Consider the following 26,414-nt stretch of genomic DNA (forward strand, 5'->3'; position numbering starts at 1 on the left):
TGCTGGTGCACGAAATGGGAACCAGAAGTGATATATATGGTAGAATATGTGAAACTGCTTCCACGTGTCAGGTTTTCGTGTCATGACAGGCTGTTATTTTTTATATTTTTAAAAGATTTGTATAAGTTTTACAATATTATTGTCGACCTACAGATTTAAATGCAATACCTAATTTATTTGCCTCTGTTCTGAATTTGAATTGACTGCATAAACCTACTATGTCATATTTAATGACTGTCACAACACAAACAGCAGGTTATTCAATTAGAAAATATGGATTTGATGTTGAATACACACATAGTTTAATAGACACAAAAATAACTGCTGGTGAAAAGTTTTCAAAGTAGTAGGATGTACGGTGGCCCTGAAGAGCAAATCACACCAACAAATCACTCAATATTAAACATCACAACGACAATAGAAAAATGTACCATTAAAAATGTTTAAGATCAGTATGAAGCATTATCAGTATTGCTTCATGTCAAGTAACTTTTGGCTGAAATGAAACCAGTGTCATCATCCAATCAATAATACCAACTTTTTTCTGTTTTTTTATTTTTTTTCATTTCATTTTGATTTCTGTAAATTGCTTTGTTTTTCCAGAAGGTTTTTTTTCTTCCTTTAACGGACCCAGAAAAAATAGGTAGTACAGCACTTCGCTGACTTTTGTCCATTATTTCAATTTATTTGCCGTGAAGCTATACTGGATGTGTTCCATACCAATCTTAGAATTGTTATTAGTAGACTACTATTATTATTAGTAGTAGATCCAATCAGCGATGTCCTACCTTTTCCTGTTTCTTGTTGTGTTTTGTTTTTTTGGACATTTAATTTTGTTTTCTGGAAATTACTTTTATTTCTGAAAATGTTTACTTTGTTACATTTAAAAAAAATGGTTTTGGTTTCTGTAATTTTGCTTTGATTTTTAAAATGTAATGTTTTTAATTATTTGTTTTGCTTTTTTAATTTTAATTGTGATCTTTAGTATGTTTGTGCATTGAGTGATAGTAGGTTTGAGCTTGATTTGAACTTCAGGGCCAATGTAGGGATTTGCAGACTTCAAACTGCAATACATGCCTCTGGCAAGACCAAAATAAAAAAAAACAAAAAAAACAAAAATAGTAGTTCTATTGTCTTGGTTTGGGGATATTGCATAGATGCCATAGGTCAATGGTGTGTAAGTCAATAGTGTGACACATTTGAAAGTTAATCTCGGGTAACTTTAACCCTTTCCTTCAACTTCTTTTGAACAGGGAGAAGTCCATCAGTCACAAAACACAGCAGTCAATCGATTTCACAAAATCAAAAAAATATTCAAAAATTTTGAAACATCCAAAGTTAGGTTGTTTTTGGCAAAGATGTGGGGGTTAGTGATTTTCCTCCCGTAACCAAAAGATTCAATTCAATTCAATTCAATTCAATTCAATTCAATTCAATTCAATTCAATTCAATTCAATTCAATTCAATTCAATTCAATTCAATTCAATTCAATTTTATTTGTATAGCCCAAATTCACAACAGTCGTCTCGATGGGCTTCGTATAGGTAATTGAAAAAGTTAAACATAAAAGCAAAAGGATCATAAATACATAGAATTTTCAGTTCTGTGAATAGCTCAACATATCTCCATTGAAGGACCCCCTAACCACAAATAATTAAAATCTTTATTTAATTGGAAAACGTGTTTCCTTTCTGAGTGTGAGTGAATAAAAATATATATTTATATATATTTCCTGCTTTCTCTCCTTTTGCTTTGTCACTCTGTTATTACTGTGATATTTCATCTGGTTGTCTGTCTTTTTGTGTTTAATTGCCTACAAATTCAATTCTCCTTCTATCTCACTGCTCCATTACAGACATACTATAGCTTCCTAATCTGCGTCCCTTCTTTCATTTTCTTAATGATAGCATATTCTCTTCTTCTCATCTTTTAATTGTGCATCAGCACTTTTGGTTTTAGTGTCGAACCAGATTTTCTTTTCTTTTATTAGCAGACCTTCCAGCTGAATGGAGCCATTACTGTTAATTCTCTGCCTTTGATGCTTTCTGGAAATATGTGGGTCAATTTACACCAGGGAAGACAATCTGTGAGACATACACCAGATTAGAATCAGAGGAAATAAGAATCATTTATTATTGGCAACACTACTAAGTTGTTGGAGTTTTCCTCTGGTACAGAATGTTGTTGCTCAGATCTTCTGTCAAAGTGAATCAAAACAACAATTACTTATATACCAATGTAACAAATAATAGAAAAAGCATTTGTCTAGTATTCATGATTTGATTAATGCCCCTGATTGCAGATGGAAAGCAGTTGTTCTTGAGTCTTTGTGTTCTGGAGAGTACGGTCTCCTAGAGGCTTTCACATGGAAAAATGATGGACTGAGAGGTCTGAGGTGTTTATCATAGTGTTTCTAATCATAAAATAGTGCAGCCAATTTACGTCACTCTGTAGTTTATGCTCGAGTGACAGTCCAGATTATCATACAAAACCATGATGGAGGTGGGATGGATGCTTTCTTATGCATGAAACATCTCATGGATGCACTGGGACACATCCTCAGTGATGTATCCTGAGGTCATGGGGTGTTTCGTATCTCACAACATCACACACCCTCACCCAGGCGACCCAGCCGGGGTTGATCAGACTCCAACTTGCGTCCCAGTATCATTCCACGAATCAGCCCTCTTAATCCACAGATTAAGATCACGGATTGAATGGCCCTCTTCTTGGCTGCCCCAGTGATGCCTAATTGGCAGAGGACTTTGCAAAGAGAACGTCCGGCAAAGCCTCTACTACAGCCAACTTCTACAGGCTCGTAGAAGGTTTTCCAGCCTCTTCCCCTGCATCCCTCAACCAGTTCCTGGTACTTAGCGCATTTCCTCTCATTTGCTTCCTCCAGACGCTCTTCTCAGGGCACCGTAAATTCCAGCATGATCAGGTGTCTATCATCATCATTACTATCATGTCTGGGCGGAGATTTGTACTTACAATGTGCTGAGGGAACCTTAGCTGTTTTCCTAGGTCGACCTGCAGCTGCCAGTCAGAAGCTTTTTGGAGGAGGCCTGTTGTTAATTGTAGCCGTGCCTGAGGTTTCTCTCCAGCTTTGGTGAAGGAGACTGCCTTCTTTGGAGCACAATGGTTTTTGCTGGTTTTAATGGCTGAGGCTAAACTCTCAGCAAGTGCCTTAAGCACCTGGTCTTTGCGCCAGCGGTAGCGACCATCAGCCAGAGCCCTTGGGTAGCTGCTAAGGAGATGTTCTAACAAGCCACTTCCAAAGGAAAGAAGACAGGATGGTGTTTCGCTCTTCCCCCAGACATGGAGGTTTGCTTGGCTTGGCAGGACATCATAGACAGCTTGTACCAGGAAACTGACCCGATGGAAGTCTGCCTGCAAGATGTCTGCCCAGGTAATCCTGCGCTGCAGTGTACTCTCCCACCTTGTCCATGCTCCCTGCTGCCGAAGTCCCGTTAACCTGCTCGCTCGCTCTTCTTCCACACCTGCTTGGACCTCTTCCTGGAGTAGCCTATGTCTTTCCTTGCCATGGCCCTGGCTGACCAGAGTCTTTGGGAAGTAGCCAAAGCCCACTCTGCCTGTCGCCACGGTGCCCACCAGTGCCTTTTGTCTCAGGCATGACTCTGCCTCCTCCACTGCTTTTCCAGGCTTCCATTTTCTTCCTGTCCTCACTTTAATACCAGCTGCTGACACCTTGCCATCCCTGGAGTCCCTATACTGTAGGACTTCCCTGGTGCCTACCACCATAAATTCTTCCGTGAGGCCACTGAAGGGCAATTGCAGGATATTACTTGTCCCATACAACGCCGCGCTGGTAAGACACCGTGGAAGGCCCGGCCACCTCCGAAGAAAGCCACTGATCTTCCTTTCTAGGGACTCTTCTGTTGTCATCGGGACTGCATGGACCAGCAAGGGCCACAAGCCTCTAGGCAGGTTGGAATGCTGGTAGATCCCACCTACAACTCAGTTGTAGGTTGGGCAGGGTTGATGAGAGCTTTGTTGGCTCCAGCTCTTGCTCTCTCAGGGGTTTACTCACTGTGTCCCGGAGGAATTGGTTCACTTCCTCTGTGGAGCACTCAAGCTGACCACTGCGTCTGTTCCCAAGCAGTTGCCTTGCCGAAAGGATTGGCGATGAAGGCCGCACGCTTCCTGGCTCTCTCTCTCCCCCGTCTCCGGTGCCACTCAGCTTTGCTTTCGCAGGATGTTTTTCAGCTCTGCTTATGGTTGTTTTTCCTCCTCAGTAGCTTTATTGTGCTGTTTCTTGAGGGTACGGAGCTCCTGATGCAGGTGATGTATCTTAGTAGCCCTGCAGTTCCTGGTGTTGGGGGTATGCTTGGTCTGTCCTTTCTCTATGTGGCTGAATCTTTCTGAAGCATAACCAACAATGATGGTAGTCATCATTTGGAGTTGGCTCTCAGCATCTCCTTTGGCTGCGGCTTGGATGATGTTGGACACATCTTCATCAAACTGCAGCCACTCACTCCGTTTACTGGCTGGGGGCCACTTAATCCGCTGCTGCACAACTACTCTGCTGGGGTTGGGAGGCTTTGGTAAGTAGAGGGGCTGGGCTCTATGGGTTGCATCCTGGCCGGGCTCCACCTGCTTCTCACCAGGTTCAAGACCTGTGGGTTGCACCTCGCTTTCCCGATCCAAGCATTTCTTTCTGGCTTGATGGAATTTTAGGCCATGATGATTCTTGCACAGCTTTCAAATACATGTCACGTTCATCGATATAAATTTCAAGTATAACTGTAAAGCTGAAGGAGAGTTCTACAGGTTTTTGTGCCGTCTTATGCCCGTTCAGACCAGACATGTATGGCGCCCTCAAGAACCCACTGAATCTGGGTTTTTGAAAGCCCTTTTAGCATACAGCGTTCTCACATGTACTCACCTTTGGAACAGGCTTGATGCAAAATATCAAAACAGTGTAAATCTCCCCAATCTTGCTCCTGGCTTTTTCTTTCACAGCTCTATTCTGATATAAATAAGACTTGATGTCATAATTCCGTCTGGGCACAAACCACAAATATTAATGCCTCCTTCATGATTGATTTTCAAACTGCTGGGACTTCAGTGTTTTGAAAACGACCCAACTTAATTTAACTACTTAATTTAAGTCCATGATTGGTAAAAGTTCAAATGGTTTAACTTATGACATACACTCAGTTGCTGCACTTTTTTAATGTAGAGCCTAAAAACTGACTTAAAAACTTGTGTAGCATTGTTCAGAGGCAAAGTTCTTAAAGTGTAAAATTGCAGTCGAGAGAAAAAAAGAAGGATTCTACACGAATGTTCTCGGGCTTATTTTCGATAGTTTTGATAGTAAAACATGAAACAGGATGATGATGCACCAAAGTCAAAATTATAAAAATGTCATCTTTTACTTGGCTTTTTTTTAATTTTATTTCTGTAAATCTGAATCAGAAATTCTGCTACAGCAGATCTGTGCCTTATTTGGCAGTAGGTGTATTTTATTTTGAAAGGAACTTCTTGTGCTGCTATCTAAAATAAAAAGTTAAAATTGTTATAAATACAAATATATATCTCTTTATTACTGTATTTATTTATCACCATCATTTTATTAATGTAAATATTTAAAAGCTACATTTTATAAACGAATGGCTTATTGGCAACAAAAACATTTTTTAAAAAAGTGTTTTTTTCTACACAGTGAAGTGGGACTTTGGGGCTCTCTGGTTTTGATTAGTAAGAAACTGGACCAATTGGCTCTTCAAAGGTTAAAGGTTGCAGACCCCTGATCCAGACCATCTGCAGCTCCACTGAAAACATCTCAGCTAGTGCAGTCAAAGCTTTTCAGTGGGTTAGTTTCTGTACTAGACCAGCATCTGACAGTTTTGGGTTTACCCCATAAGTTAAATTGTTTCACTGATTTGGCACATTTTACAATGGAAGCTTTACAGGAGAAAATAAAAATATTACTTTTTCTAAATTGTAAATCAACATTCATTTCACTTTGTGGCTGCAGTTACTCTTGACAGGTTAAGGGAAATGGTGTATACTTGTTTAGCGCTTTTCTACCTTTCTTCAAGGCCTAAAGCATTTTACAGTCACAGACCCATTCACCCACACAGTGATGGAAGCTCTGCTACCGAACACTTGCGCCAACCTTCCACCAGAGGCAAGGTGAGGTCAGTGTCTTGCCCAAGAAGGTTGCAATCTATAGGTCGACCGCCCTACCGCTGCACCACAACGGCGTGCAGGGGCTGCCGTACAACACATACATACTTCTAATGAGCCAACACCTGGGACAAAGTGGCCTAGAAGTTGTTAGAATACACCCTGTGAAGCTGTATACCCATCAAAGAAACTTATTTCCCCACACTAAAAATCTGTTGAAAAGGAAAAGAAATCTTCTAGAGAAACAACTGCTGCCCATCACACATCCATCATGGCCATGGCAATCATAGCAAAAAAAGCGAAGCTCCTTTTGAAGTACATCTGCTATTCATCAGAACTAAAGAAGTGACCTAGTTAAAAAAAAATCAATTTTGTATTTTTAGTTCACAGTTAAAACCCCCATACTTTTCTTTTTTTTCAAAAGTTTTGAAACAGATTCAGGCAAAAGGAAACAGAGGACACATAATGGTGACGCTACATGACCTGTTCACACACAGTACATGCATCTTCTGTTTTGAGTTCACAAAAATGTGAAACATTTATCCTTTTGAAACGACTTAGTCCGGTGCGGTCATTTCATGGGAAAAAGTCTTTCACGGTCCACTTACAGTCTGTCAGACATCATTTAAAAGTGGAAACTTCACTTTACCCCCTCCTGTGGTATAAAGGGGTAATCCAAAAACAAACCTTAAATCACGAGATTTAACCAAGGGGTTTGGTTCCAAGACCTTTTCAACGTCCTTGGTTGGATCTAATATTAATACAACTGTACTGGATGTTTGACCTTATGAACTCATTTAATTAAATAGTTGGGACAAATACACTGCAAAAACAGGTCCCTTTAGAGATTAGTCAAAATTATTAATCCATTGGCAGATTTTTATTTATATTTTGATAAGTAAAAAATGGGGTAAGAAAAATGGTCTTACCAAGAATTCTTATTTTTCCAAAATTATTCTAGTTACTAAAACATGTTTTCTTAAACAGAGAATATTTTTGCTATTGAAAATCCTTCTTGATAGGATTATTTTTCTTTTAGGATACTAGGTTACTAGAGATTCAGTTTTTGCCATTGAATTACACTCAAACAGGGGGTATCCCCTTCAAATGACATGTCATTATCGCACCATGATCTTTAAAACAGCCTTGCTGGATGTGTTCAAACAACTGCCTGACTTATTTGACCTTTCACCTGCTCATTTTCATCGTGGTCAGGGTTGGTTGAGGTCATACAGTGTCTGACCAACATTAGGACAGTCATGGAGCTGAAAGACTCAAATCCTTTCTATGCAAACCAATAGAAGATGTCAAACACTCTCTGTCTGAGAGTGCATGTATAAAATATTTAGGGTGAAACCTGACTTCCCCCTGGTAGCTCCAACCTCAGCATCCTTTTACCAACATACAATCTTCACTTGGTCTCCCCTCATTGTGTTTGAACCATCTTGAACCAACCATCTCATTTTGGCTTCCCTGTCTATATCTCCGAAACTGGAGCTGTCCCTCTGATGGATTCATTCCTGATTCTTTCTGTCTTCATCACTCCCAAAGAGAACCTCACATCTTCAGCTCTGCCACCTGCAGCTCTGCCTCTTGTCTGTTTCTCAGAGGCTCTGTCTCTAAACAATGGAAAACAGCTTGAGCCTGCTCACAAACAATAAGCCTTGCTCTAGCTCCATCTGGTCTCCTAAACACACAGGATGTCCACCTCTCTTCTTGTCAGTGCTTTTGCCAACTCTAGCATTCTGTCAAAGTCCTGACATGAAAATTTCTAAGTCCTACATTCCTGCCTTTCTTTTTCAATCTTTATTTAACCCTTGTCCTATCCAAGGCAGTGTGCTGAACTTTTTTCTTCAATGATTTCCATGGATTACATGAAATCCTCTCCACCTTTATCCACCTTTGTCATAGGGATAACACATCAATGGTCATCTTGACCCCATAAGATAGCACAAGAGATACAGACACACCTCTCTCCTCTTCTATAACTAACAACAGTCCAGTTTACACTGGGATCCTGTTGCGTCAACAGCGGCCGTTGGTAACTCCAGAGAAAAGTTCTTTATGTGATTCACATGACAGATTTTGTTTTGTTTTTATGTCAGATGCACTTCCTGTCACAACCCTCAGCATTTACCTTGATTTGGAACCAGGCCTGGATTGTTCCCCTTCTGGATGCATTAACAAAAATTGTAAAAAGTACAGTTCTTCACCTGCTCACAGAGGATAATTTCTTTGTCAAAATTCTGTCCAGCTCGCTCAAGGAACCTGAAGAGAGAGACCAAAGTCAGCAGATGCTTGAGAGGAGCTTCTGTTTTCAGCTGTGAGGGTTAAAAGCCCTGACATAAAGCAGTATGGGGCATCATGGGAGATGAAACAGAGACGTGCTTATTAGCAATGTGTGGACTGGAGTCTTCCCTTTGCTAAGGCATAGTGAATGATGTTGTTTTTCAGGGCCACACTGTTACTCTGGAGCAGCTGTGGCGGGGATGAAGCTTTGCTCCATCAACAACATGTTACAAGTGAAGACTGAATTGGTGAAGCATGAGGAAGAAAACATCTCTTCTACGCAGAAAATATTGCAAAATATATCATTTGTAGATTAAAAAAAAATGTTTATCTAAGCAAAATTACTTTTCTAATAAATTTGATACCCCTATCTGATGCAGTTACTTAAAACATGATTTTTCAAACCTCTTGACATATTTTAAAATGTCTTTTGTGTAATTTTTAAATTCAAACTAAACACTAAAGGGCGAATCAATGTTTATCAAGGAGAAGAAATTAGAAGGGAAGCAGAATTTCAGCTTAAACGACCCATGATAAAAAAAAATGGTCAAACATTTCTATAGATTCACTTTGATCTCTGATAGCCCCACAGGTTCAGAATGATATATGAAACCCCCATCTACCAAAATAATCCGATAAAACCAATTTAAAGTAAAAAAAATATTGCCAGGTTCTTTAAGTTCACTGCAACGTTAATAAAACAGACACATAAAACTTTATAATATTGTAATATAAAAGGATTTGTGTAAAAAGAAACAGGACGCAATTGAAATTTAGTCTACTGAAGATAATGGGAGCAAAGTAAAACTACACAATTGGGGTAAATAAGGGAGAAGCCAAAAAAAGCCTGACTGATTGGATTAGTTTTTAAATGAAATAAGATAAATAAATCCTGCAGATTAGTTTTGCTTCAAATGCAGCGACAAACGGACACACACTACTACAGTAGACATAAGATATAGATTTTAATGTCTTTATAAACATTTTTTACCGTTGTCCTCTGACAATAACTTACTGAACAGTTTGATGATGGCAAAGGAAAACTGAAGAGGTGGTGGTGGCATGGGGGAATGAGGAACTGTGCTTTAAACAAATAGTCAGGTTCTTAAAACAACATGGAAATTAAACAAACTCCAGAAACTCAAAAACGGAAGTGGCCCTCCTTGGAGGAGGAGCAGGAAACCCTGTTTTTCGTCATTGATGTGACTGATATTTGCTGTCAGAATAATACTGTAAATGATTAATATCAGCACTGCGGGATGTCCTCAGACCGCCCCTGTTAGCAGTAAAATTCACATTGTTGATACAAACGGCATCATATTAGTACATTAGAGCGAGGCACAAAAGCTCCAGAAGTACAGCGAGACGTCCCGTCACAGTCAGCATCCCTTTCTGAAATCGGAAGCGATTGTCTTGTACCGGTATCCTCATACCTATATAAACAATCGCACCAGTTGATGAAGACGCATAACTCTGCAAGACCGTTGCTTGTCCATGCCGCAGCCAGAGTTCTGGTAAAAGTTTGTTGATCATTGAGTCTCTTAAGGTATGCACACTATTTTTATTTTTCAAATGTAGAGTCTTGTTTCTGGTTTTCTTTGAAGTTCAGCAGTTCCGAATGTGCTCCTCGTGTCCTCATTGGGGATGAAGGGAGGATGTCCTCATGGAGGAGGAAGTAGTTCCTCACATCACCTTACGGGGAAACTGAGGAACCCTCAGTTGACCCTTGACCTCTAAAGCTCCACCTTGACCCTGCAGCGGGGATTCATCTCTAGGTCCATTTTGTGTCTTACGAAAAATCAAATGAACAACATTTCACCGAAAAAAAATAGACAAACTTCTTAATATTCACAGCTTAGACTCTCACAGAGAAACACTGTCAGTATAAAAGCAGATGAAGATGGCGATCCTCTGTGTGGGAAAATGAAGCAGCCTATTCTTCAGTTGCACAGAGAAGTAAAACCAACATTTTAAATGAGGTCATAAACTGTGCAGGCAAAAGGTAGAACAAAAAAGTACACAGGTTTACCTGTATAACATTAATCTGTCCTGAAACCTGGAGTTAGATAGAACATTTTAAGAATGTTTGATTTAAAAAAAAAAGCAGTATGAAAAATACTAAAATCAGATAGGCAACAGATGAGGACCTCTTACAGAAATCTAGACTCACCAACTCTTTATTATTATTTTTTTGCAACTTACAAAATCTAAACTCATATTGAAACTTTCTTCCATCACAACACAAGTTTTACTTCTCTTGCTCTTTATCGCTCCTTCTTTTGCCCTCATTTCACCCTCTTTTGGTAATCCGAGCTCCAGCTGTGTGTAGAAAAAACCAGACATGTTGGAGATCAATAGAGATGCAGTTTTAGTGGAACTGGCAGTGGAAGCTAAGTCTGCATTCATCTGCATTTATCAGCCTCAGTCTCTCTGAACTGTTCTCCTGTGAATGTCTGATGTTGTGCTATCTTTTTCAGCTCAAACAGTAAAGCTCCCTACGACATTTATACATAAAACCACACTCACACACATACATGAAAGACACTGGACTTGCAGTGTAGGAGCAGTAGAAGGTCTGAGGGCTGTGCTTTAAAAAAAAAAAATGTATTTTTGCGACGATGTGGAGGTCAGCGAAGAATGTACTCAGTATTTGTTGCTATCAAGGCCACAATGAGGGCTCGGAAAGGTAGTAAGGACTTGGACAGCGCTGCATTATTGTTGACTTGCTGAACCCCACTAGGGGGGCGAACAGTGGTCCGGGGAGTGCATTTGTGCTTTCTCCGTGTCACTGTGCCATCTGGGGACGTGTGGTCATGCTTCCCTCCCTCTGTGAAGTTTGGGGAGGAATCCTCTTTGTCGGCCATGACCTCCTTTGAATGGTGCACTTCATTGTCACCTTTCTCCTTGCTGCCCCTGTTGCGAGGCTTTGTGCAGGTCCGAGGACGCCCGGGCCTTGATGGATGTGCGATGTTTGTCTGCCCGCCGGAACCCACCGCTACTCCTCGATTCATTGAGGGGTTCACTGTGCCTGATAAGTTGTTAGTCTGAGCTCTGGACTCTGAGTTGGAAACTGTCGGTGCACAGTTGGGGAAGTCCTCTTTGCGGAGCTCCTTAAGGTCTTTCCCAACCAAATAATCAGGCATCTGGCACCCCACGGAGGATGTTGAACCACGGAAACGTTTTAACCATTCCCAAAGTGATAGCGCCTTACAGTCACATGACCAGGGGTTGTCGTTGAGACGCAGATATTCCAGAGCAGGGAGCATTTCCAGACACTGTCCAGACAGCTCTGTCAGAGAGTTATTGAACAAGTAAAGGGTAGTGAGACTCTTCAGGTCATGGAAGGCAAGGTTGTCAACCCATTCTATCTGGTTTTGGTGCAGAAGCAAACGGTCCAAGGCTCTGAGGCCTCTGAAGGTGTTCTGGCTAAGACTCCAGAGACGGTTTCCATGCAGGAACAGGTGGCTCAGGTTGTGAAGGTCCATAAATGTGTCATCCTGCAGGTTCTTTAGGTGATTATCCTGAGGAGAGACATGGAAAATGTACTTTCAGTGTTAGTCATTCTTTACCTTTAAATCATATTGGTAATCTCTAATTTAACCTTAGATTAACCCTGGAGGTCACAAATCCATGTCATGAAGTAGCATCACTTATTAGAAACTATAGATGAGTCTTTACTATTTTACTCTGAACGTTTGAATACATATTCAGTCTATGTAGGTAGGCAAGTTTCTATGATTGTTTTCAGGTTCTAACTACGAAACACACGCCCATTAAATGTGCGTTGAAGTTAAATCAGGTTGAACTTTGACCCATCCAGGACTTGGATTTTGTAGTGACATATTTATGGTGTCCCTTTCAATTCACGAAAATTGCTAACTGTTTGAAAATTGATCATGGTGGAGAAATTAATAAATGCGTTATTCTGTGCCAGGCTGGAATTATGTGACACCAAGACTTTAATATATAGGAATAGAGATGTGAAAGAAAAAGCCTGGAGCATGATTAGTGAGATTTGCACTGCTTTGACATTTTGCATCAAGCCTCTTCCAACTGTAGGTGCCAGACATGTGCTAGTGAACAATATAAAGTAAGAAGAAGCTCCTACTTGCTTGTCCAGTGTGAATACCATGGGCTAAAGGTACGTTCAAGATCCCATGCTTAGAGCGCTCTTGAACACGTATGACATGCCTGGTGTGTCCGGAGCTCTAAAATGTCACATAATACCATACTGATAAAACTCTTGATGCTGATAAGGCTGCAGAGGAAGACCTGCACTGGTTCATTATAATACTAAAAGATAGAAAGCTAGATAATATGTATTCAGTACAGCCAGTTATCAAAAAGATTTAGCTTTTTGAACATTTTATCTTTATCAGGAAAAAGCCCAAGTGTTGTCATAAAAAGATCCTGGTCTTCATGCACTACGGAGAACCCACAGCAGAATATGCTTATGTTCCGTATTTCATGGACGAAGTGTCCATGAATGCGGAAGAGGCAAGATTAAATTAGGCTGGAGAGCACTATAAGTGTTTTCTCTCGAAAATCTCTCGACAGCATTACAACAAACTCAGAAGTCTGGCTCAGAGTTCGGGGACTGTGGCTCATCCAGAACTTCCAGCTGATCTCGCTAGTGGGCCTGATTTCACAGTGCACATCCATGCTGCCAGGTGTGCAAACAAGGGAAAGATTAGCCCACATATTCAATGTGAACCTCACTGAAATTGAAACATTTCAGGAAAAAAAGCTACAGTTGTTTCTGATTCAAAATTAGAACAAATTTAGACATTTTCTTTGCTAGCTAATATTGTCCTTCAGCAAATTCAGGGTTTACAGAGTGCTTTATGGGTTCCTTTTTGTGTTTAAATGAGCTTTATATAAAGCACACCTGCAAGTAGAGATACTGCAGATTCCTCAAGCCTCTGAAGATGTTATCTGGGAGAGAACTGAGACCACAACGGTACAGGTGAAGCGCATTGAGCTTTATCAGTCCATGAAAAGTGTCCTCAGCCAAGGAACGTAGGTGGCGGTTGTCTCCCAGATCCAGTTCCTCCAGTAACGTGAAGCCACGGAAGGTGGATGGGTCGATGTAGGTTATGTTGTTGGAGTAGATCCAGAGGGTGACTGTGTTGGAGCTGAAGTGGTCTGGAAGTAAGCGATGAATTTTGTTGTTCTGTAGGAAGATGCGTTCACTGTCAGGAGGAATGCCGTCAGGGACTGACAGGAAGTTGTGAGCCTGGCAGGAGACGGTGCTGGGAGCAGTGTAGCAGATGCAGTGATGGGGGCAGGACCAGGAGAACTCGAGCCCACAGAGAACCAACAGGAACTCCAGCCCACAGCCTGTAAGAGCAGACGCACATTATATTAAGATTGCTGTGAAATCGTAAAACCAAAAGATCGGTCTGAAACCAATACAATTATTCTTCAAGAACATGCCAAGATTTTCCAAAAATTTAGGAACAAATGGACTGATCACATTTTGTAGAGTTAATCGGTTAGCTTGCAAACATTTTAAAATCCAAAGTAATGCTGGTGAGAAAAATTATGTACCATATTTTTTGCTCTATAGAGTGCACCATAGAGTGCAAAGTGTTCATAACTTTAAAGCTTGCTTGTTCCATGTTATCCACTATTGTAACCACACAACCTTACCTCCCAACCTAATTTGCAGCTCATAAAACCAGATGGATACCATTCTTTGTAACAAGTAAAAATAACACAGTCCGTCACCACTACAAGTTAACATATTTGCAATAACACACAACCTTTTTTTGCAACTCGTAAAAAACATCTAAAAACAAATCACAGGCTATGTCCCACTTCCCACCCTAATCACAAACTACTAAAAAACTATATAGTGCGGGACAATGTAGTGCTCCAGATTTTATTGACATTTCAGACACTGTGCTTTACTTTACTTTATTTTAACAGCAAATATTACGTAACCAATTTCACGAAGTGTAAATCTAATCGATACAAGCATTTCACAATGACTATTTATGAGTCCACTGTGTACTGATAATGAAAACGCTGATGGTTTGTCAGAAAAATGCATTTAAATTCCTTTTTTTTTTTTTGCAAAAATTGTTCAAACACAATGCATTGTGGTCTATATTCTGCAATCTAGTGAGCATGAACGCACAGAGACTTCTGGGAACGTTTTTTTTTTTAAATTGTCGATTCGGACAGCTCTACAAAATGCCGAATGTGCTATATAGTGCACTGTGTAGTTAACATTGAAGGGATTTTGACTTAGCCAGTCTGGCACTGCAATATATTACTCGCGTTAGCATATGCATAATAACACCCAACCTTGTTTTCAACTCGTAGAAAACTCGTAGAAAACAGACTGACATTTTGACAGAGCGCCGTGGACCTCTCAAAGTCGCTTCAACATCTGTTAGCACAACCAGAATTGTAACCCTTGTGCTATCCTAGGCATTTTAACATTGGGAGTTGGGTCATCTAGACCCACTAGACAGTGCAATAAACCTTTTTTCTTCAATGATTTGTGATCTTCACTGGTGTCCATGGATCACATGAAATCTTTCCACCTTTATCCACCTTTGTCATGGTAGGGAGAACACGTCAAAGTAAGGGTGGGGTCATTTAAGATAGCACAAGGGATATAAGGCGCTCTTACCCTATTTGGGGGAAATACGGTAAGAGAACTCAAACATGTTGATAGGAAAGGAAAGGAAAAAAAAAAGAGTCTAATCGCTGGTGACACAAGAGAAAAAGTTAAAGGAATCCCCAAAGTCATTAGGCGCTATGGTCCAAAAACCTTGAACATCAAATTTAATGGAAATAGTTTAAAGAAGAAAATGGTTTTCTCTGAACCAAAAATGTCAATTGTGAATCCCCACCACTGCTGTGGCTAAAAAAAATAAAACCCTACTTGAAAGTGTTTTTGGAGTGAAACTGATAACAGAACAGACTCCACAGAAATCTATAATCTGCTTTGTTTCCCATCACACCTTTGCTCAAATTCATTTTGTTTTCACAAAGCTGTAACACCATCTACTCCGGCTCATAGCACAGCATGTGCAACTCAGATGGACCATGTTGCTCACATTTGACAGCCCAAATCCACTGGACGTGCTTAAACCCGCAATAAGAAATGTTCTGAGGAGAACAAACAACAGCACCTGCTCCACTGAGTCACAAGATGTTTTAGTGATTCTGATTGGATCCCTGCTGAAACGCTTCTGTCTGATTTGACAAATATCTAGCTATTTCGAGAATGACTATTTTCAATGTACTTCTGTGGTTTGCTCAGGAGATGGGCTATGAAGAGTCCAATTCTATCCGCGAGTCAGTTGGTAGTTTTTTTTTTTCCAGTGAGTGGAGGCTGTGATCAGTCAGTGTGCGTTGTTAAATGGGCTGTGGAATGCTTATTTAAACTTGTAGTCAGTTGCTCTGAGGTGCCTGCTGATCAGTGACATGATTCCCCAGATTCTTGAGATGGGAGATGTGGCTTATCCATCCTCTCATCTAAATGAGCACAACTCTCAGCCCATTATGAAAGTTCCATCTGACAAACCCCCGGCCGTCTTATATGCAGTTTATTATTCACAGAGTAGCTGAGTCTGGATTCACTCTCTACAATCGATATGCCTCTGCTGCCCCCTTATAATCTTGCTTCTTTTAAGCTGGAAATTTTAGAGCAGAATTACTTTGTCCCCAAGAGACAAACCTATTTATCTGGATGTATTTACCTGCCAAACTGTGGCTAAGCTGTGACATTCAGAGTCTGACTCCACTGACCTTTAACAGTAATTCTCTGTGTCTCGTTGCAGAGCTGGAGCATGGGGCTGTATGTCACCTGAACAGGAGTGTGCTCTCTTGGGCATGGATCTAATCCTATTTGTTAAGCCCTGCCACTGGGCAACAATGGAAATGCATGCATCCTCCTGAACCAAAAATTTGCTCAGTAAATGAGGTGATTCTTCATGGGTGAACACTGTCAAACGCTTGAATGTGAGAGCGTGCTCACGTGTGCTCCAGCTCTGTGTAGGTGAAAATGTTCAGTTTGAGAGCATGACATGCCATGGGAGAACCGCAGATGTTCTTATCTTTGTTTAGACTTCAGACTATAGGGTCACATTCTGCATAAGGACATCAGTGCTTGTGCACCGATGGTGAAATCCGGAATTGCCACTTAAGATTAAATAACAAAGCTACTCAAACGTGTATTAATTAACATTCACATTACACCTTGCCCTTTAATTTTTATACTCAGCACATCTTGTCAGGAGTTTTAGCAAAGATGTGTGGTTATATTGCTTGTGTTACAGATTTGTCTACCAGACTAAAAAGATTTATTTTCCTGGCCTGTTAAAGTCCCACTCTATCCTCTTTTGATCTATTTTCAAAGTGTTCCCAGTGGTCTTTTAATTCTAATTATGCCATATTTATCCAAAACCAAAGAACCTGTGTTGTTTTCCAGGACATAGTTTCTGCAGAGCAGCAGTAGTTCACTAAAAACTCACCTCTGAGGTTTGGCGGGACAGTTGAATGGAGAGTAACCACGTCTCCTTTCCTATCATCAATCTGTTTACACTCTCTCCCTCTAGCTTACAGCCCCTAAAAAACCCACCTTAACATTACTGGTGCATCAAAAATGGCTAGCAAAGTACAGGTTTGAGCCAGATACCAGCTAAGATGAGGAAAACAAAGACGTACATGAGGGTTGTCAAACGCTAGGCCTCGAGGGCCGATGTACCACGTTTTCCAACCAACCTGCCATTGACGCTCTCACACGTCTGATCCAGGTGATCAGCAGCAGATAAGGCAGGAGTTTCTGGAAAACCAGCAGGAGGTCGGACCTCTAGGCCCAGAGTTTGACACCCTGTGGTTGTCTACAAGCGGATAAATCAGAGTGGAGGAGAACAAGAAGCTTGTGGGTTGCTGTAGTAGCTTCTATACCACACCTAGAACCTTTTTCAAACAACATTTTTTTCTCTGCTCCTGATTCAGAAAAATTTGAATAACAAAATACTCAAAAATGCAATTATAAGCTTAACTTTCTTTTTATTTGTCCTCCGTCATCAGAAAAATGGCACAAAAACATGTTGAAAACACAATTTTCATCAGAGTGGGTCTTAAAGGACTGACATTAGCACAAATCACAAGATTTTTTACCCATTGAAATAATAAAGATAACATCTTTACAGAAAACTTTAAAATATAATCTATTGTTGTCTTTTTTCCTGATCTTTGGTTTCCTATTTCACTTGGTGCAAAATTACCAAAAATAAATTTCTCTTCCTTTAAACAATTTCAAGCTTTGAACTTTTTTGGTTAATTGAACGTGTGTCTTCAGTGGAATTAGGTAGTAGATGGAGACAGGCAATGATGAGCAGGAAAAAGTAAAGGCATGCGAATGCAGATGCTGCCTGAATAGAGAAACCATTTGGGTCAGTGATGCAAATCATGTTGGACACTTAAGGATACACCTTCTCTCCTGTTCCTCGCCTTAGCTTGTCAGGGCATGGTAATTGATGTTTTACCCTGCTAAAATTGTTCTTCTAAAAACTCTGTTTTCGGGTCTTTGCCAGATACTTCTTATCCGTTTAAAACAAAAAAAGGATTTAGTGAGGAAAAAAACATTAGAGGTATATTGCCCTTCTCTAGGAACACATTTTTCAAAATTTGTCCCAAATAAAGCCTTAAAGGATGAGAATATATAATATATAACTCCTTTTTTGTGCAGATCTGCAACAAGGGGCGCATCTTTCTTTTTACCTGCTCTACACACACACTTCTTAACACATTTAAAAAAACTCACATCAGTTGGTAGATGTATAAACTCTTTGTGCAAGGAGTAAGATAAACATTTTTAGAGTTTTAATATGTGCATCAGGTTTAAAGTGAATAAGGCAGATCTTTGGTCAGCTTGAAGAACTGAAGGCATTGTTTTTTTTCTGTAGAACTTTGAATAGCTACAGAGGAAATATAATGAGAGAGAGTTGTCTTTAAACAAAATAAATAACTAAAAATGTGTACCATAGCAGCATTGTGAGGATGCACAAAAGGCCATTCAGCTCTAATTGAATACATAGCTTCAGATGCAGTAAAAAATAGTGTCCTGGAGGCTATCAATGAAAGATAACATGTTTTTGGCAAGGAAAAGGTCTACTTTATCTGTATTTTTGTGCTTTTAGTGGAATTATTATAAACGCCCATGAAGTTTATACCCCTACAACCTCACCTATTCTTAATCACACGGAGTATTGCTTCCTCTTAATAGGGAGAATCAGATTTGACCCCGTGATCTCATCATCCTGAATTTCCTGCTCTTTTCTGGGTGTGTATAAGGAAATAGATAAATGAATAAATAAATGAATAAGATGGAGTGACGAGAGGCCTCCTGATAGACAATGAGAACTGACTGAGTAAGAATATCAATGTAACATAGTTCACACTGCATTTGCCCTCATGAATAACACATCTTTGCTAATAGGAGGGAAATGGTGTGTCTGTAAAGCTGCGTGACTCTGCCCATCATTAAACTGGACAAACTCAATTTCCCTGTGTCCCTCCACAGACCCCGATAAGCACTCTGGCTCTAAGTAATACCCAGGTGTCCTCCACTCAAAAGGTGTTTGCAATCGTGGTCATGCACACAATGGTTCGTACTGGTAAAGAAGCATAGAGGATTATTGGGTAAATTGGCCCTTTGCTCTGGAAACTTAGCCTAAAGTTCAGCAAGAAAAATGTGTAATGTGCTTCATGAGTGTATGGAATAAGTGCAGGTTATTTGGTTTATTCCATTTTTTTATTTTACATGCATTAGTTTCTGTCAAGAAATCTGAATCTAACATGATAGATCTGCAAATTGCATCAGAAACACTATAAGATGTTCATTTAGTAAAAGTGCTTGTTTTTAAACAGCTTCTTGCCACAAATCAATACTTGTGTTTCCACAGTGTGTCTTTGGACAAGATTGCTCAACATAAATAGTTGGTTTAAAGTTCCTTTGAAAGCCACAGACATTTGCAAACTTGTTAGGATCAAACCCTAATAACAAAAATGCTTGCTCAACAGCTCACAAGGCAATACAAAATTCCATGAAGCTCAGAGAAAATCTGATGAAGCTTCGATCAAACGCACTTGGAAACCATTTGTGTGTTTAAAATAATTTCTAAACAGCTGCAGAGGGAAATCAATCATTTCAAACAATTGTTCTTTTTCTTTTATGGAGCTATTTTTTCCAAAGCAATGACCCACAAAGGCACAGGTCTACCATAAACTGCAAGATGATGGAACACTAGTCACACAGCATCCCCGTACGTGGATTTAAGGTCCTCATAGGCTGAGAGTCTGTCATGGAAAAAAAGTTATTCTGCAGGAAGATTTGATTGAGAGACAGACTTGTTTCCCCTTGTAAAGGTTTTGTGTAAAACAAGACAAGGAGAGGTTGCAAACATAAGGAGCACTGCATCAAATGTTTAAAGTCCCACTCCAGTCGTCTTTTAATTTATTGTAAAAGCATCCTCAGTGGTCTTTTAATTGTGATTATGCCATTTTTAGCCAAAATCTAAAAACTTGTCGTTTTCTTGGACATAGTTTTTGCAGAGCAGCAGGAGTTCATTAAAAATTTGCCCTTTGAGTTGTTGGTGGAACTGTTGGTGCAGAGTAAGCCCACCCTCATTTTCCATTATCCATCTGTTTTACACTCTCTCCCGCTAGCTTACAGACACTCTCAACCCCAATCTAACATTACCGGTGCAACAAAAATGGCGAGCAATGTTGGAGCTATCCAGCCGTACAGTTTTGAGCCAGATGCTAGCTCAGATGAGGAAAACAAAGACATACATGGATCTATTCCATTTCTAATGGATGCATCAGAAAGGAGCAGAACAGGAAGCCTGCCGATTGTAGCCCCTACGTCACAGCTACAGGCTTTTTCAAACGAAAAAATGTTTTGTCTGCTCCTGATTCACAACAATTTAAATAAAGAAACACTCAAACACAGTTTTAAACTCAATTTTGTTTTATACCTCCTCCATCATGAGAAAAATGTTACAAGAACATGTAAAAAACACCACAAAACCAATTATTTTTCATTGAAGTGGGTTTTTAAACATGAACATGTCATTTACCATCAACAAAACAGATTGGAAAAGACAGCAAACATGGTCTTTAGTACAAGGTTTCCATAAATTGCTAATTTCCCTCTCATGGGAAAACAGTGGAGTGAAAAGGTGCCTCATAAAATTAGTTTAAATTATCAGTTTTTATTCATTAGTGGTAGAGTTTCTTTTCAATTCTCAGGTTGGCAGACCTTGTAAGCACCAATCTATCCTTTGAAACATGTTTTTGGACTTTGGGAGAAAGCCAAAGAAACCCAAAACCCACACATGTAGGAGGGGAATGTGCAGAGTGGTCGCAGCTGGGACTCACCAGTTTTCTCAATATAAAGCGAGAGTGTTACCAACTACACCACCTTTCAGCCCTATTACATATAATAAATAGATTTGAAAAATGCTGTGCTGACCATATAACATTTCTAAATTGATATTTTGCCTAATTATATGAAAAAAGTGTACGATGGCCCACTTTTTAAAGAGTCTTTTTTGTTGCTATGGATTAACATTTGCTTGCTCTATTCCACGCTTAGTTTCTGTGATTGTTCCATCTCTATCTGCTCAGCGTGTCCTGTGAAAATTTAAAGTGCCAACAGTTTGATGCTGTCACCCCTTTCAGCGCATTAATTAGAATCTGATTGCTCTTCTGTCCACTTGGCATCTTTTCAAAGGAAGAAAAGACCTAGTGTTTCTCACTGGATCTTAGCTAAGGTACAGGGCCTGGAAACTGGACGGAGCAGGAAAGAACTGAATTTCAATCAACAAGTAATGGTGGGTAAAAACGGATGCATGTGAAAGCTAGATAAATGGAAACTGAGGGGAAAAAGTTGTGCTGGAGATATGCGACCTTGGGTAATTAATGCCCATGGCCTATTCAGTGCTATTCTCAGAAAAAAGCAAGGTTATGCAAATATTGGTTATTTACATATCTGGACTCCCTAAAGCTTGATTAAACAATCAGCAGATATGGGCTCCTGTAAACAACAGCCAAGCTCCTGACAAGTGATAATAATTACAGGTGAGGTCCATCAGAAGTGGCTCATTTTCTCATTTTTGCATGCAATTAACAAATAGTTTAAAGTGTTAACAGATGTTTGCAAACTCATATTGTCTAGTTATTTTACCTTGGTTCCAACCCAACCTAGTAGTTATTCTGTAAGTTTGCTTATTTTTTTGGCTATTTTTACGTTTGTAAAAAAACAACATTCCAACAATTTATAAATGTATTAGTTTTGACCTGAAGTGGTGAAACCTACATGTAGAGGCCAAACTTGGTTTTACATGGCCAGTTTGCATGAGGAGTCAATTATATTACCATTTCTTTGAATAAAAAGATGGACATGTGTTGAAAACGACACTTTCTCTGCTTATAGTATAAAGAAATGTAGACTGGCTGTACATTAAACATCAAACAGGCTGATTTGGTATGGCAGCAGTGCTTCTTTATAAAAATAGCTTTGGTGCTAGTTAACAAGGCCCCCTGTGGAGCGTTCTCAGACTAAGGAGAAGGAATTGTGTTGTGTTTAAGAGAATAGGATTTTTGTCATTCATTGATGCCAACTGAGGATTCTCAGAATGATAAGCAGGGTGAAGAATGGCTTTGTGATCCATATAGTTTTTATATGAACATCTCAAGTTGCTCTGATTTCATGTCAAATATTTGTATTTGCCAAAGGAAAATGACCAATATGCAACATAAAGTGTTACTAGGCATTTATTGACTCTAGTTGTGTTGGATTCATTTTAGGCTCTAATGAACATTACAATAGAGCTGTTATTGTTTTTTGATGAGCTGAATGTCATACTAATCTCAGTTTAAATATATTAAAAAAACAATTCTAATTGTGTTCTGAAAATGGAATTTTTTCATTTATTGGGTCTAGAAAATAAATCAAATAATGTTTATAACAGACAGGTTTTTAGTTACAATTGCTGTGTTACTGTTAAACAAATGGTATGATTTTGTGCACAAAAGAAATTATCCCAATATATTTTGTGTTTGAATGTACAGTTATTACAAAGAATACAGAACTAAAATGTTAAAGACCCACTCTGACAAAAATTGTGTCGTCTGTTGATTTTTTGTGAAAGTGTTCCCTTACTTATTTACCATCATCCCTTTGTTTACACTCTCTCCTGCTAGCTTACAGCCCCTCACAACCCAACCCGAACATTACCGGTTTAACAAAAGCAGCAAACAATATTGGAGCTATCCATCCATGCAGTTATGAGGCAGATGCCAGCTCAGATGAGGCAAACAAAGACGTTCATGGATCTATTAATCTGCAATTGGATTAATCCAATTCATTCATTGATTCATTCATCTTGTGGCTTAACAATAAAGGTCCTATGTCACATCTGTGGCACTGTGTGATTGAAACATGCGTTAAAAGAGTTTCCCCTCCATTTAATTTTTTTGTCAAGTTCTGAAACAATCAGTGAAATTACTGTTACGCCTATTCAAACGGCTTGTTGTCAGCAGAAGAAGGTTAGTCGGTGCATAATGAGCGAGTCTGCAGAGTACTTGACCAAGTGCACTCCTATTCTTCAAAAATTAACCCTTGTGCTATCTTAGATGACCCCACCCTTACTTTGACGTGTTCTTCCTACCATGACAAGGGTGGATAGGTGCAAAGGTGGAAAGATTTCATGTAATCCATGGACACCAATGAAGATCACAAATCATTGAAGAAAAATGGTTCAGCGCACTGTCTAGTGGGTCTAGATGACCCAACTCCCAACGTTGAAGTGCCTAGGATAGCAGAAGGGTTACACATGTCGCACCGAGAGTGAGTTGACCCATCATTCTTAGCCGTGTAACACACCTACAGGCTTTTTCCGACATTTGTTTGTCTGCTTCTGATTCACCATGATTCACCACAATATGATTAAAAAATACTATGAAATGCATTTTAAGCCTAATTTTCTTTATAAATCTTCTCCATCATCAGAAAAACACTACATAACATGTTAAAAACACAATTTTCATCAAAGTCTTTAAGTAACTATGACCACGCCACATACTACTAGCGTGTGTAGGAGGCATTTATGTAAAAATTTAAGCTACTAAAGCTAATCAATATATCTATTAACAAAAACTGTGGGGTTCAAAGGTTATCAGGAAGTTAATAGGAAAGCAGTTATTTGGGAGCCACTGTATGTTTCCATGTGACAACCAACATTTATGTATGTGTTCAGTTTTCTATTTTCATTATAGTACCCTCCACTGGTTTCTAATGGTCGGTAAACATGGATTTCTTTTTACAAGAGTTAAATAAAACACAAATATTTGCATACAAATAAATCTATTTTGTCATTTCTTGCAAGCTTCTTCAAACAAAGTCATAAAATCTTTCGTTATGCTGGTCAAATTCAATCGGAAAACAACATGGGCGTTGATGATTAGATTGTAGAGCTCATTCAGCTTGGATTCAGTGGAGCATCTGCACCTGTGGCTTTTTTAGTCTCTTAGGTCTTAAAAGAATTATTTCTATAATTGTTAGACGACACACACATACACACTAACCAATGCAACACACATGCATGCCTACACACACAAATGCACCCGAAGGATGCTTTCACCTGATCCACACCTGGACACACAACAAAAGCATGCACTATCCGTGCACACATTTACACAAAAACATTTAGCAAATCATCACAGTAGGAAGCAGCAGGAAAAGCCACCAACTATAGTTATTTATTGTGACAGCACAAAGCCAGATGATTCCAATATATTGCACTCCCTGTGGCGACATTGCACTGCAGTGGCCAAACTAAAGTAATGGGTCTGCCAAAACTATATACCGTAAATCATCCAAAGTCTATTCATATCCCTTTAATATATTGCAGTCTTATTAAAGTAATAAAAAGCATTTACAATGCAGTTCTTGAGTTATCTTTCACATTTATGGTCTGTTGGTCTCAGAGGTGTTTAAGAGCTTCTAAATCCTCAAATACAGAGATGTTCTTACAGCCTTTGACGGCATAAATGGTCATTTTTAAGATGTGAGACCAACTGATTTATTTATACGTAAAAAATTTAGCTAACAATCTCTTGTGATAATAATGCCAAATAAATATGTCTATATTGATAAAGTTATCTTTATTGGGCTCTTTTGTGTTTGTGCATGTGTGCGTTGTGTGTATAATGCTGCAGGACATGTGACATCCGTTCAAAAATGCACATTTAGCCTATGATGTTCACACTGGATTGTCGCTATCCGATACTAGCGGATGTCTGCCACCTACAGTTTGAAGAGGCGTATTCCTCCTGGGAACAAACCGCAATTATTAATTTCTCCTCTGTGATCTTGTTCGGTTAGCACTTCCGTGTTTTGAAAAGGACGCTACCCAAACGTCAGTGCCAAATGTGAGTCCCTGAGAAATCTGAGCATTATCGCGATTTAGGAGTCAAAAGTTCAACTGTTTTAACTTCCAGCATGTGATCAAAGAGCGCCTGATTTTCCTTTTCCTAAACTCGTTGTGTCCCTTTCATTTGGAAAGGGACAAGAAATAATTTGTTATCATCATAAACAGATACATTTTTAAATAGACCAAGCTTTTTTTTAAATAAATGTTTTTGCTTGTTCTTTAATGGTAAATATTTTTCATCACATACAATAAACCAATAAATAAATAAACCCTAGCTTCTGTCATCATATTTTACCAAAAAATGAATCAAATGTGTAAGTGCTTACATTGGAAGCTTCTGCATTTAAATTCAGTTTCATGTGCACTTTGTTCCAGAACTGGGATTGGAACGTGTAATGTAGGTCACTGCCACAGCAAATACTCACTGCTGCTGGCTGCTTGAAGGCTTTATGTCATTCACTACTCAGCAGATTATCTGCCAGGTTGATGGCTAGAACTGTAAACTGTCTGGAAATTGGCTGATCTGTGGCCAGGGGAGGCAATTCAAAAAGGCTAAAACCTGTTTATTGTCCAACAAAGAAGCAGCTGCCAGCTTCTGTTTTGGATGAAATGTGACTGGCTGAGAAAGCTTTGAGGATGCAGAGGCAGTGGCTGCGGAATACAGTTTTTCACTTATGTCTTTGGGTTAAAAGCTACAGCTCTAAATTTGGAGGAAGGCAATTTTCATTATATTGCCTGTAAGTAGTTTAAAAGATTGGTGCAGTTTGACCCGCCTCAATTTATTACGGTACCACTTTATTTATGCAGAACATTTTCCATGACTGCATCCTGATGTGGTTTAAGGGGAGCAGGACTGATAGTCACGCAAAACATTGTAGCAATACGAGCTTTTTCTAAACTAACAAGTAACTGGAAAAAGCAGAAAAAACATTTAAATTAAAATCTTACTCTGGCTGTTTACATTTCGTTGTAGGAAGGCCAGGAAACCAAGTCTTTCTAAATGTAACCAAGAGATTGAAATGAACACGAGCATTTTCAAAAAGTTACTCTAATAGCCTTTATTACACATTTATTTCTATGTACACACTGGGAAAATTATGTGCCTTTAGCCCATGATGTTCACACTGGACAAGCAGGGAGGCGCTTCTTCCTTTTCTTTTACTATTGTATAGTAGTGCATAACTGCCACCAACAGCTGGAAGAGGCTTGGTGCAAATCTTGTGAATCCTTCTCCAGACTTCCTTTCACAGCTTTATTCTGATGTCATTTAATTTCAGCCGAGCACAAGCCCCAATTATTAATTTCTCCATGATATATTTTTCAAACGGTTGGTATTAAAAGGAGATGCCATCCATTCATCACCGCCAAATCAGAGTCTCTAAGTGGGCAAAGTTTCAATGGCCACGTCTTTTATTTGCAGAGCCCGAAAACGGTCTTGGAAAATTGCTTAGCTGTGCTTGAACGTGAAAACCTTGAACCCAGAAGCCTGAAACATGCGCTTACGCA

The 26,414-nt window shown here is 39.4% G+C and overlaps 1 protein-coding gene and 1 long non-coding RNA gene across 2 annotated transcripts in view; one reads left to right on the plus strand and one right to left on the minus strand.

Annotated features, from left to right (window-relative positions):
• Window positions 1-9,387: 9,387 nt before the first annotated feature.
• rtn4rl1 (reticulon 4 receptor like 1) overlaps window positions 9,388-26,414 on the minus strand; it is a 184,129-nt gene continuing 167,102 nt past the window's right edge. Inside the window, exons 2-3 of the mRNA XM_011482412.3 lie at window positions 13,331-13,782; window positions 9,388-11,963 (exon numbers count right to left, since the gene is read on the minus strand). Coding sequence (XP_011480714.1) covers window positions 11,070-11,963; window positions 13,331-13,782 — 1,346 coding nt within the window. The 3' untranslated portion in view covers window positions 9,388-11,069. The remainder of the gene's footprint in view (window positions 11,964-13,330; window positions 13,783-26,414) is intronic.
• On the plus strand, window positions 13,698-16,393 carry LOC110016197. The gene is made up of 2 exons (XR_002291498.1): window positions 13,698-13,784; window positions 16,242-16,393. It is a non-coding gene; the product is annotated as an uncharacterized LOC110016197 (long non-coding RNA).

The sequence above is a fragment of the Oryzias latipes genome, chromosome 13 (genome assembly GCF_002234675.1).
Source record: "Oryzias latipes chromosome 13, ASM223467v1".
NCBI classification, from domain to species: Eukaryota; Metazoa; Chordata; class Actinopteri; order Beloniformes; family Adrianichthyidae; genus Oryzias; species Oryzias latipes.